This window comes from Lethenteron reissneri, chromosome 44 (genome assembly GCF_015708825.2).
Source record: "Lethenteron reissneri isolate LAM-NWPU_2019-01 chromosome 44, ASM1570882v1, whole genome shotgun sequence".
Taxonomy (NCBI): Eukaryota; Metazoa; Chordata; class Hyperoartia; order Petromyzontiformes; family Petromyzontidae; genus Lethenteron; species Lethenteron reissneri.
The window spans coordinates 12,650,561-12,663,906 of NC_083822.1; the positions used below are offsets into that span (position 1 = coordinate 12,650,561).

At 48.2% G+C, this 13,346-nt stretch overlaps 1 protein-coding gene across 4 annotated transcripts in view; it reads left to right on the forward strand.

The window, feature by feature from the left end:
- The window catches only part of LOC133353576 (katanin-interacting protein-like), a 43,906-nt gene that overhangs the window by 12,756 nt on the left and 17,804 nt on the right, over nucleotides 1–13,346 (forward strand). For 2 of the 4 annotated variants that reach the window (XM_061569926.1, XM_061569925.1), the window contains exons 3-9: nucleotides 5,477–5,690; nucleotides 7,086–7,242; nucleotides 7,917–8,271; nucleotides 8,968–9,173; nucleotides 11,140–11,215; nucleotides 12,227–12,421; nucleotides 12,678–13,332. In XM_061569926.1, the coding sequence (XP_061425910.1) occupies nucleotides 5,635–5,690; nucleotides 7,086–7,242; nucleotides 7,917–8,271; nucleotides 8,968–9,173; nucleotides 11,140–11,215; nucleotides 12,227–12,421; nucleotides 12,678–12,706 (1,074 nt within the window). In that variant the 5' untranslated portion in view covers nucleotides 5,477–5,634 and the 3' untranslated portion in view covers nucleotides 12,707–13,332. Of the gene's footprint in view, nucleotides 1–5,476; nucleotides 5,691–7,085; nucleotides 7,243–7,916; nucleotides 8,272–8,967; nucleotides 9,174–11,139; nucleotides 11,216–12,226; nucleotides 12,422–12,677; nucleotides 13,333–13,346 lie in introns of those variants that run through there. The other 2 variants (XR_009756406.1, XM_061569924.1) reach the window with 2 other exon arrangements.

The following is a 13,346-nucleotide window of genomic DNA, read 5'->3' on the forward strand; positions in this document are numbered from 1 at the left end:
CGTAATTAGATTCATGGCAAATCACTCCATTCCGTTTTTTCATTTCGTATCGTAATCAAATGACACGGTAAAGTGGCGTATCATCCCGATGAAGAGGCTGACACACGCCTGCTCCATGTCCCTGTCCTCTGCCTGGCTGTCTGCCCCGGTCTCGCAAACAGTTACTCAGCACTTTTGGAAAGACAATGCAATTCTAGCGTTTTGATATCCATCGATGACATACATCGTCATCATCACCGTCAGCCATGATCAATCTATTTCTGGATGAAGGGTTCCCTACACCGTCACCATCTCTTGTGCCCTCGTGATGCAGCAATCCATGGAGCTCCTGCACACGAACCGATTTCATCACTCCATCTCCTTGAAGGTCACACTGGAGGACGTGTGCCGTTATTATTCTTGAGCATCACCCCTTCGCATGGCATCCCCTCTGATGGCCTCGTTTGCCCATGCCCACTGTTCTTAATAGTTTGGATGGCACCATTTAATATATACTTTAACACAAAAAATTAGGCTAATTTTTTAACACGAAAAATAAAGCTTAGATGTTAAACGAGATGCTTCTGTGGTGTATTGACCAGCACACTGGACTGAATCCCCAGAGATCATCGGTTCGAACCCGTGGCACGACAGTCGCAACAACGGGGCACGTTTCTGAAATCTCCGTGCCTGTCCACGCAACAGTATGAATGGGTAACACCACAGTTCTTTGATCGACAGCTCGTGTGTGCAGTGGGATGAAGTGTGGGTGTACGCCCACTTCTTCCAAGATATCTGTCCAGCTTGAGAGAATAGGTGGGAATACCCTCTAGATGGGCTTTAGAGATCCCACGAGTGTGGGCCCTTGTCCCAACATTGGCATGAGCAAGCACTTGCAAGGCTGCGTCAATTTCTTTCAAACAGGCAAACTGCAGACACAGCTGAGCAGTGGGTCTCTCTTCCACAGTTTTCCGTGGAAGTGTAATTCTTTATTTTCTTTCCTTGATAAGAAGTTGACGGAGGGGTGTTTTTCACCATAAGCTAGGTCAGGGAATAAAATACAAAATATTTGTCTTGCTATCTTGACACTTCCTGTGCGGCAGCAGCACAATTATCTACAAGGACACTCACCGGCTCTTATATAATGATAGTCAAAAGGAAATACACACAGATATACGGGTTGTAGTGGTTTCTGCAGACACACACGAAGGCATGCAAATGGCGCCGTGTGACTTCAGTGATATTGCGCTACTGACAACTGCTAAGCATTACGACGACTCAGTGATATTAACAAAACTCAACACATTAATCAATAACACAGTGGCCTTAAGAATGTAAATATTGTAATAGGTGACGTTTGGGCAAGTAGACCCTCATTCAAGGCCCACTTTGCCAAAACGAACAATTAAGCTCATTACACGGTGTCATTTTGACGATCTCCTCCTTACACCTCGGCAGTGAGACCACGGTAAGAATAACTAATCTTTGGCTCACAGTAAATAACTACAGATTGGCCCAGTGATTCACATCAATCACAGCGACGCTTAAAACGGTGCCATCCCGTCTTATGACAGCAATTGGCGTTGCAATGCCGAAATCCTGCATCTGGCCAAGCAGTAAATAGGCAATGAATAATGCATGGGACGCGCCAGTGACGCAGGTTAAAGAGCGATGCGTTTGCCCGTGATTAATGAGCGGGCGTGTGGAGCGTACACTCATTTCACTTAAGAGTGCCCGAGGGCCACACACTGCAACGCTTTGAATACAAAACATTTTGCTCATCCACCGCAGGTGTGCCGAGCAGGCTGCATTGCTCTAAGACGTTAAAAAGGCGGCCGAGGGTTATAGGTGAAGCAGGCCTGCGATGGGTCGCCCGTGCCACCGCTGCCACCGGAAGGTGCCCTTGATAGCCCCTCCAGAGGGAGATGGTAAAACAGGACGATCTGCAGGGTGAGTTGGCCTACTCGTCCACGCTGGAACGTCTTGGAAGAGGTCGGATAACTCATTTACACGGTCGGGTGGACAGAGGTGAGGGTTTACACCATTGGAACCTCCTTTGCCAGTAGCAAAATATGATAATTAGTTTTTTTACCCTTTTATCTGGCAACAAAACTGACACCTTTTTTTACAAGGAGTCATGTTTGCATTGACCACAATACCTGCAGTCGGAATGCAAACAAAAAACACAACTCTGATAATGTATGCACTGTCCTTGAAATTGATTGGTCCACACCCGAGACAGCTTTCCTTAGAGCCTAGTCTCACATGGTGTTGGACCAGATGACGCCAAAAGGCGCCTTTTGGCGTCATAATTATCAGAGGTGAGGGTATTTCGGAAATGTGCCCCACAATTTCAACTTGCTACATGGGAGGAGATCGAACCGAGATGACCCTCTGGGTTAAGAGTCCATTGCACGGACCATGGTTGCTGTCACAGCCCCATCCCCGAAAACACTAAAACCAATTTCACCTTAATGAACACGGTAAAGCGCCACTTAGAGTGGGCACGTTGATCCTCGTGATGACTGTTTTACCCACGTGCAGACGTCACTGCCAGGCCAGCGTCCCATTCGCGTGATCCACAGATCATTGAAAAGCCCACCAAGTCAGATGATTCTATTACGGCAGTAACATGTCAAGGAAGACCACATTATATAACATTTGCTGGATGAGGCCTGATTAAATTTTGCTTATGGTACAAGTACAGTACAACGCTTCTTATTCATGACCCTATTATCCCCGACTCGAATGATCTGCTGGAGCTGTAATGTCAGCACAACTGCAGCTATCCACGGCCTAATTCTTCCTATTAGCTTACCTGTCCTGCACTGTGGAACGGCTTGCCTATTATATACAAGTTGGCGAGATGCTATCTGCCTCGCCTGGTATGCAGGAGATCGTAGGTTCAATCCCGACCCTGACGCTTGTATATTTGGAGTTTGCATGTTCTCCCCGTGGTCGCGTGGATTTTTCTTCTGATCGTCCGGATTTTCCTCCACATTTAGAATCAACGTGTGTTCAGAGTATTTGGCTACTATACATTTCCACGTGATAAGCCACTTCGTTGAGCTATCATCTGTGGCCAGGTTGCTTCTGAAAAACAAGTTAATACCTCGGTGGACTTTGCCTGGTAGGATGGGGATGGTTTATTTTTATTTTCTATGTGTTGGGGTGATTTGTTTAGCTGTCCTGTATTTTGCACTCCTATTGTGTTTTTGTAACTGTTGTGACGTTCTTTCCCGCCCCGACTGGACATGCGTGAAAAAGAGCTTTAGAGCTCATGGGATTCCTCCTGCAGTATAAATAAATATTCTGATTCTGATATTTTTAAGAAATATACTATACGGAGAGCTACTGTACCAACATGTTTACCATGCAGAGGAATACCGTCCCAAAATAAGATTAAATAACAATGAGACATTTTCATTGATCTTCACATGTTGCATCTCAGGATCGCGAGAGACGGTGACGGCTTGGGAAAGATTTTCATCCAGCTGTGGATTGACCGTGGCTAATTGCGATGAAATCTTCGCAAGGATCATCTTTTGATGCCCTCCAATTAGGAGCGTGCCGAGACTCCAACAACTGTGCACTGCATTCTCACCAAATGAGGCCGATCGGATGTCTCCCCTCCAGTGACTATTTGAGTAATTTAAGACAGAGGTTTGTACACACACAGAGCGCCTCCCTAATGCAGCACCGCCGGCACGCGGTTTATCAGACTGGCTTTAGGCTCGCACGAGCTGGGAATGGAACATTGTTGGTTTGAATGCGGCACCTACAGTAACTAACCCCACTGTGCGCTCTGCCGACAAAATTGCACCCTGCCAGCGCTTCACAGCGAATCTGCACGAGGAACTGTGCAAGGCACTCGACAGTCTACGGAGTGAAACTCCCGAATGTCGCTGCCTAGGTGGGCAGCCCTGAATGAGGGCTCAAGATGTAGGGGGAAGTGCGCACGCGGTATACATATTGGACGGTGAAAATATTTTCGGAGAAAACATGTATTATGCACACCGCTTTATTTTATGGGTAATCCTAAACCGCATCTGCACAAACCATGTCAGTGGTGTAAATTAAATAACAAATCAACTCCCCGGTATGCGGTGACTCTGGTCACTCAGAACAGAACCCTGGAATATCACGACTCATTGCCCGATTCACAAAATACGGAGGAGGCATCGCAGCTACAGACTCCACTGCTGTTGACGAAAGTATCTGGCTCAACCACCTCATTATAACATTCTAGTTGTGTCTCTACATCAGCATTAGCCGTACGAAGAAGCAGACAATGTTTTTTTTTCATCATACACCCACCATCTGTGGATGTCTCAAGTGATTATATGGCAAGCGTTCAAGTAAGTTTGACATCGAGCAGCTGGGACTTCTGCAACAGCAGGCCAATGTATCTTACTTTGAAGACTGTTTGGCTTCCACTTGGCTATTTGTAGTATCGTCAGCCGTGGTCTGTCTTCTGCTGGATGAAGGCCTTCCTGCATAGTCCTCTCTCACGGTCCTGCAATGCCACAATCCATCTCACACCTGCGTATGAGCTCTCGCCCTTGTCGGACCTTTGGCTGACACTCTGTAACCGGTCCCACCCATAGTGGTGTTTCCTGCCTCAACCCAATCACTGTCATTGACAGTGGATAACAATGGCGTCTCTGATTTGTGTGTACCTCGATCCATTGATCAGAATCAATATGATTAAATACATTAATAAAAGCATCATGTAACGTAAATTTCGATTTAAAGCGTTCGTGACTGCAGGGATTAATATTCTTGGTTCTTTCGGTAAAGTCACATAGAAGGGAAATAATAAAATAATAATAATAAAACATAATAAAAAACGTCGTGAGAATTAGTATTTTTTATTATTTTATTATTTCCCTTCAACATGTAGCGTCTTTAAAATTTCCAATTACCAATGCCACTATTCTTCCTATTTGCATTTTTCCTCACCCTGCATTGCTGAACAACTTCCAGTTATTTGCAATTTTTTGCAGACTTGTGGAGTAAACTCAGAGACAACTGCGGATAATGGGATCTGTGATGTGTGTCCCCCCACATTCCAGCGGATTAGAGGATTCCTGCAGGACAACCACACTCATGGTTCCTAGGGGGTGACACCTCTGTGTGGCGGTGCATCATCTCCTGGGACAAATTATGCGTGGTGTAATAATAATTATTTCATCTTATATAGCGTCATTCATGCTAATAGCAGCCCATATCGCCGTACGTTAATTATATGCAAGGACCAAATTCCATAGAAGTCTGCTACCAAGCCAATGAAAACCCTACTACAAAGCAAAATCGTCCCGTAATGCTGTAGATTAATTACGTAGATAAGGACCAAATCCCATATACAGCCACTATCGAGCAAATTGAAACCCTACTACCGAGTTCAAATTCAAAATTAATAAACAAATGAAGAAGTGGTGTGTGCACACCGCTGGTGGCGAATCACCACGTGTGCGCGTGATGTGGATGTGTGAAGCCGACAGGAACACGGCCTCTCCTGTCCAGTGGAGAAAGACGCAGCACAGTGGCAGCTCCCTGTTGGAGTCCCGGAGTTGTGCGCCGCGGGTCGCCAAGGGCGATTGGGGCCACCCCTCGACCCGGCTTGCGAGGGGGAACAGCGATGGCAAGCAGCCCATGGGCAGCCCCACGAGCAGCGGGCTGCATGTGGACAAGTCTGCGTGGGGAAGAGAGTGAGCGGTTTGCAATCACCTGCACAGCCCATCCTGCACAATGCTCGTAACCACATTGCTAATGCGTGCTTGACATAGTGGGGTTTTTCCAATAATATCATTTAAATTGCAATTATGTTGTGGTACAATGATATGTAATTATGTCACTTACCTTTAAAAGAGGGCAGCTCTAACGATTAGGCATTGGTTGTTAGATTAGACATAGGGGGTGAGATTTTATCCCCCTCGCCTGGTTTACAAGAGGTCGGGGGTTCGATCCCGACCCTGATGCCTGTATATTTATAGTTTACGTGCTCTCTCTCTCTCTGTGGTCACGTGGATTTATCTCCTCTTAACTGTCTTCTACAGCACAATGTAGACCGTTTACATTTTCTCTTAAGAGGAGACTGGGTGGCTTAGCAGTCGGAGCGCTAAGCTGGCGCTGCTGAGTTCCAGAATTCGTCAATAACGCCGTGGCCTTGGCAAAGAAGAACAATCTATATTAGTCGATATTTTTGGGCTATGTCCCTTACTTCCCAGCACATAGAGAGGCCAGAGACTACAGTCTTCTCTTTTTTACGGCAGTGCTACTGACGAATGTGTCGGGTTTTTATTATTAAATGTGCCTGTGCACCACTGCCAATACGGCGTCACCTAATAATGCAATTAAACCAGGCACTCAAGTGTGGCCACTTGGATCGTCTCAATCCGGTCACCAATGACAACACAAAAAAACGTGATTAAATTCCGTTTCGCACTTGATTTGGCAAATTTCCAGTTCCGCAGGTAAAAAAAAACCCCCATCAGTTTGACATTAGATGGACGGATGGGAGAGGGTTGCCCTCTAGTGTGCTAAGAGGTCACTTGAAGGAATCTCAACGGTAGTTCTGTAATATCTGTTTCGTGGCTATAATGGGGTGATGCAATGTACTGTTTCATGAGCGACCCAAATAGATCATTCGTCTCGCGACACTGATAGCACAATCGGAATGAACTTGGGGTGGAGGGGAGGGGCGATGGGGAAATATAAAATGATAAATAAGTACCGCTGACACTCGAGAGAGGATCACGGTCGAGACAGACTCAGTTTTCACTTTGCTGTCCGCACAACAGAACATGTCCTCGACTGAGCAATGCATGAAGCCACAATGCTAAATGACGACACTCGCACAAAAGCACATTATGTTTTTAACAAAATATAGATGGACATTACAGTATTCATAATAAGTTATATTAATAAAAAAATAGCGTGTAATGACTTCGCATGTGTTTAGATGTTGCTCATGTGCGCAAGCATTGTCTTCGCGGGTTGGCGAAAGCTCCGCATTTCCTCGTGTTATTTACAGATTGTGTTTCACGGTGCAGTAACGTGCCGTGCGTCGGAAGTCTAATTGAGTGGACGCTCCGTTTGTGCAGGAGCCTGGACGTCCACCAGCAGAGCGGCTGGGAAGCAGAAGTGGAACGCCTTTGGGAAGGATTTGATATCCCAGTGCTGCCACGTGGCCAACACCTGCTCATCAACATTTGCAGCACCTGGGGAGACCGCCACTACGTCGGCCTGAATGGCGTTGAGGTAGGGCCCACCGAACGCATCGGCAAAAGGTTTCACCGGAGCGGCACGTGACGCCGGGGTCTTGCGTGCGGTCATGGCCGACGGCCTCGAACTGCCACAGACGCGCGTCGGTTCTCCGCTGCCGCCCCCCTCCGTGTGGACCACTCTGCATCCCAGTTTAACACGCCGGCGACAGCCACAAGTCTGCCTGTCGCCTGATGATGCAGGTTGTGATTACTGGCGAAACGTCGTACTCGGATTGTAAACGTTGTGGATGTGCTCTCCAACACACCGGTGTGCTGAAGTAGTAACCAATTGGCGCGTTGTTTAAGTGACAAAGCTTACTGGCTGTTAAATTTCGATTTAAAGCTTTCGTGACTGCAGGGATTCATCTTCTTGGTTCTTTCGGTAAAGTCATGTGGAAGGGAAATAATAAAATAATAATAAAACATAATAAAATACAATTCTCACGACGTTTCGGCCACAACGCAAGCAGCCGTTCTCAGGTGAAGAACAGGTCTGTACGAAAAGACAGTGTCTGAATGAGCACGCCGAAACGTAGTGAGAATTGTATTTTATTATGTTTAATTTTTATTATTTTATTATTTCCCTTCTAAGGAACTTACTGGCTGTGTCGGGTGAATAATATTGGTCGTGAAAGCCTACGTGTTAAACATCGCTCGAACGTCCGGCAGGTCTTCGCGGACACGGGCGAGCCGGTGCAGATCGCCGATGTGGTGGCCGACCCGGCCGACATCAATGTCCTGCCGGAGTACGGGCGGGACCCGCGCGTCGCCGCCAACCTGGTGGACGGCGTCTACCGCACGCAGGACGACGGCCACCTGTGGCTGGCGCCGTTCACGCCGGGAGCGGCGCACCTGGTGCACCTCGCCTTCGCCGAGCCGTGCCACGTCGCCATGATCCGCGTGTGGAACTACAACAAGTCGCGCATCCACGCGTGCCGCGGGGCGCGCCACCTCGACATCTCCCTGGACGGGGTCCTCGTCTTCAGCGGGGAGATTGCCAAGGCTTCCGGCACGCTCCGCGGGGGTAAGCCGGGGCCAGGGTACGGATGCTTGCCCGGTTATGCCCTTGGGTGAGGACGGCTTGATCGTGGCGATTTGTAAATGAAAGGTTTTCTTTTCATGTAAATAGAGATTGCGTGCGTGTAAACGCGTTGTTAACCCGCCACCGCCCGATGCGGCCAATCGCTGAGGTTTGTCACGTAAACAAGACGTGCCAATTAGCTGCTGCTTCAGCACGCCAGTGTGCTGGAGAGTGAACCCGCAGCATTTACATAGCAGCATCACCGCATACTTACAGACTGATGTGAAGCGATATTATTATCACCCCATCTCGATCATCACCCAAAGAGACTGTGCTTCTATGTACAGAATTCAAGATGTGGTTACATTTAAATATTTCAAAACTATGTAAGTTATTGTGCGCTTAATGCCATTGTTGCATCTTTATTGTACAATACAATATTTCACCCATCCTTTGTGTATAAAGCACACTGCGACACACAGCGTTTTTTGCAAAGTAGAATCCAAAATGATCGTCACGGTTCGACTCATCGTTCATCGAGTGAAGCCGATCATTAGAATATGACTGATATAACCAGTATAACTCGCACGTACCTTGGGACTCATCCTCGCCGAGTCCACTCCGCGTGCAAAATACTTTTGCAATTTAAAGTGTTCTTCTGGCGACGCCGCGCTGGATGTACGGCCCCCTCTCTTTCAGGCGCGGAGCAGTTCGGAGACACAATTCTCTTCACCACCGACGACTCAATCCTCGAGGCCATGGCTCAGCACGACCAGACGTTTCAGGAGGAGTGGAAGGAGGAAGAGAGCAGAGAGGAGCTCCCCAACCGGCCGCGAACGAGCGACAGAGACGCTGACGAGAGGCCAATCACCTGCGCCGCCTTGCCCAGCTGCGAGCAGCAGAAGGTACCGCAGTGGGCACAACCCGCCAGATACATTGGGTCCAGACCAGCGGTTGCCAACCTGTGGTACGCGCACCCCTGGGATATATGCACGGTATCTCTCGGGAGAACGTGAGGTGGAACGGTGGTGGTCACGTGGGGTCACCCAAGCAGTGCTGCTTGACGTGTACGCACTCGCAATTTTAAAGCCATATGCCTGTGTGTTATATGTTCAAAGTATGCTATATGTTAGATGTATGTTCCACAATACAGGTTTATTTTAGGTTGGATCGCGTGAATACAAATGTGTCGTTAAAACCACCACCACCCAACACAGCCAATTAGTGTGGTTTGTCACGTAAACAGAACGTGCAAATTCGTCACTAGCACAGCAACACCGGTGTGTTGGAGTGAAAATCCACAACATTTATAATCTGAGTAACGACATTTCGCCAGTAATTACAACCGGCATTATCAGGCAGCAGCCAGATTTGTGATGTGTGTTAGATGTGTGTTAGATTTATGTTAAATGTATGTTAGATGAAATTGGGTGAAGATGCGCAATTGAATGCCTCAGTCATTACACGCGGTCTGCTTGTGCCCTCTCTCATGTATAACGTTTATTTAACTTTTCTTTTCCAAATATGACAAATAAGTTAATCACATTCATCATAAATCTTTTTCGCTTCCTGTAAACCTCAGCACTCCTCCCCTCGGCTTCATGAGGACGGCGATCCAAATTAAACTGTACAGCGGTGATTTTTTAAGTGTTATTAAAATGTAAATACTTAATCAATTGTTATGAATTCATTCAGTGTTAACGCAAATGGCCTACGCGTGAATGTAATTAAACAGTTATTTAATCATTGACCTCGTGTATGATGATGATGATGATGATAGGCGGACAGTTGCTGGGGCTGATAAGCAGGCATACATGACGAGACAATTGGTCGTGAGCCACTGCATAGACACTGAGGTTGCATACTCTTAGTTCTTTCGGTAAAGTCACGTAGGTAAAAAATGAAATTAATAAAAATAAAACAATAAAAATCACGACGTTTCGGAGGCAACACAAGTCTCCGTCATCAGGTGGGGCCGTCACAGCCAGATTTGCTGCATCAAGTGAGGCAAGGATTCAAGATGTAATCCCTTAAATGTAAGTTGAGGGGGGAGGAGAGGGGGGGGAGCTCATCAGAATGTGGTAGCCAATGAATTTCATTTTTTACCTACGTGACTTTACCGAAAGAACTAAGAGTATGAATCCTTGCAGTCACGAAAGCTTCAAATCTAGAACTGAGGTTGCAGTCCTGGTTGTGCCCCTGTCTGGTGTGAATGATGTCCAGTTCACGTTGGCAAGATGTGAACTCCCTCGCCTCGTATGCAGGAGGGTCAGAGGTTCAATCCCGACACTGACGCCTGCTGTATATTTGGAGTCTGCGTGTCTCTCGCGCGGATTTTTCTCCTGGGTCCTCCGGTTTTTTCCCTCCGCATTGAGAATCAACATCACACATTCAGAGTATTTGGCTGCTATGAATTATGCACGTGATAAGCCACTTTAGTTGAGCTATCATTTGTGGCCAGGTCGCTTCTGAAAAAAGAGCTTACATAGCTCAGTGGGCCTTACGTGGAAAAAAGAAAAATCGTCGATAGTATTGTTTTCACTTCAAATAATTCACTGATATTTTCGGATGCATGTCACGTCTCTTGGAGGCAGTCTGGGTAATCTGCGGTTGACCTTTTTTGTAACTAAACAGCACGACGGAGTGCATTCGTTTAAGTGAAAGGTTATTGCATGGAGCAATGCACATTGCATATTTAAGGGAGCAGCCAAAATGTTTCAAAAAGGGTTTAAAAAACCTCCCAGCACAAACTCACACCTTTAATTTGAGATTCTACAAGGTGATAACACGCATGTATTTGTTCTGTAATCGAGTGAAATATAAATAGTTGTGATGAGAGGTGCATGCTGTGACTCTTCACACTTTTTTCAGAGTTTGGATTTTGCTGAAGAAACGGAGGGAGAACTTAATGCATGTTCAGGAGCAGATGGAAAGTATACGGGGACATGTGAGTAGGAAGCATTCACTCAGCAGTTACATTTTCAAAAGTAGCATAATAAAAAAGCTTGGTTATATTAAAATTGCTGTCTAAACAGATAAGTTTGAAATATAGTTTGGTAATATTTGCTGACAGGGTTTATTGAATTTTTTCCAAAATTCTTCCCATGCAGTTAAATCAATGGGAAATAATTATACAAAGATACGTACAATGATGCACACATGACCACAACAAGTACAAAATGGACCGATTGAATGCAGTCTCGCATTTAGTTTTGTCTGATGGAAAGGACAAATAACAAAACAAAAAACTTCGTGGGAAATTTATTCTATTCAATTTAGTTTCTCTGTAATTAGAGCAAAAACCATTATAATTCATCAGCGCACAATTATGTGTGACTCCGAAGTGATTTAGGTTTTTGGAAAATGTTAACAATGTGCCACCAACCATTAGGCGGGGGACAGGGGGTAGGGGGGAGAGGGAGGGTTGGGGGGAGGGGGGGACAGGGGGTAGGGGGGAGAGGGAGGGTTGGGGGGAGGGGGGGACAGGGGGTAGGGGGGAGAGGGAGGGTTGGGGGGAGGGGGGGACAGGGGGTAGGGGGGAGAGGGAGGGTTGGGGGGAGGGGGGGACAGGGGGTAGGGGGGAGAGGGAGGGTTGGGGGGAGGGGGGGACAGGGGGTAGGGGGGAGAGGGAGGGTTGGGGGGAGGGGCGGACAGGGGGTAGGGGGGAGAGGGAGGGTTGGGGGGGACGGAGTTGGGGGTGGGGACGGGGGGGGGGCGGGGAGTGGGGGGTGAGGTAGGTGGGAGGGTTTGGGGGGGACGAGTGAGTGGGACGATGGGGTGGAGGGGTGGGGGTAGAGTGGGGGGGAGGGGAGGAGAGGGGGGGAGTCGGAGGGTGGAGTAGGGGTAAGGGGACAGGGGAACCCGGGGGGGGGGGGGCGGGAGTGGGAGGGGGGGGTGCACTCGACAGCGGTGACATGGGGTGCTCCTCCGGCCCGGCGATCTCTGTGCGCTGGGCTAGGCCTGCAGCTGAACGTGACTCACACGTGGGGAGATGAGCTGCAGTTGGGGCTCACGGGCTCGAGGTGGTGGGCGCCAGCGGCGACGCGCTGCCCGTCTCGGCGGGCATGCTCAGCGCGCCCTCGGCCTCCGCGCCTGGCAGCCCGGCTAGCGCCGCGGAGGCCCGGCATGAATCGCCCTCCTCCGGCCTCGACAGGTACGTATGTACGTAAGTTGTACGTATGTTGAACTTCTTTCGCACCGTATCTAGCCAAACTTGCTAATCAGAGGTGCGGGGGAAGGACAACAAACTAAATACACAATATCAATTCGAAAGAAATTCGTTTGTCGATCTAGGTGATTTAAAAGTGCACAGCTCCAGTGGCTTCCTAATATCGGAAGAGCGTTCCAGACGGCCTCAGAAGGACATCTGAAAGTGCGCGACGCGGTGACCGTCTTTGTTCGATGACCAGCCAAAAATCCACCGCTGCTGAGAGGATGACCGGAGTCCACCCTGGTGGTTTGTGCTGCTTGACGACGCCTCCTACTCCATCGACAGGCGTCACAAGCCACCACCTCGAAGCCCCGATACGTCGCGGCGCTCTGGAGCCGCGCGATCCGTCTCCCGTCCCCCTTTCTCGTCGTCGTCCCCGTTATCGTCGCACGCCGCCCAGAGCGTCACCTTCTCTTGGAAGTCGATGAGCAAGTGGCTGCCGAAATGCGAGGCTCCCTTTGACGAGTCGTCACGTCGCCGTCGAGGCAGAGTATGCACCGAGCTTCATGCTGCCGTGGAAATCTCTCAAGGCCACAACTGAACACGTTGCGTGGCACCTCAACGGTGTCAAAAATAATGGTAACACTTATATGGGACTATCGTTTTTGACGGAAAAGGAACGGATAATACACTGTGACGTCAAACAGTCTCCACTTGTTCGCCATCGTTGTCAACGCGTGGCCTGGAATCTTCTCCAGGTGGTCTCCATAGCCCGGAGGCGCATTTCCTTGTGATATTGTTGCAAATTCTCGGAAGTGTTAACATTTTTTTGAAGCACCCTGTATTTTGATGACAATACTGGCGAGCTGCTTGATGCCATATTGTTGGTCTATAATGGCAGCACTGTCTTTCCAATCGCCCCATATTT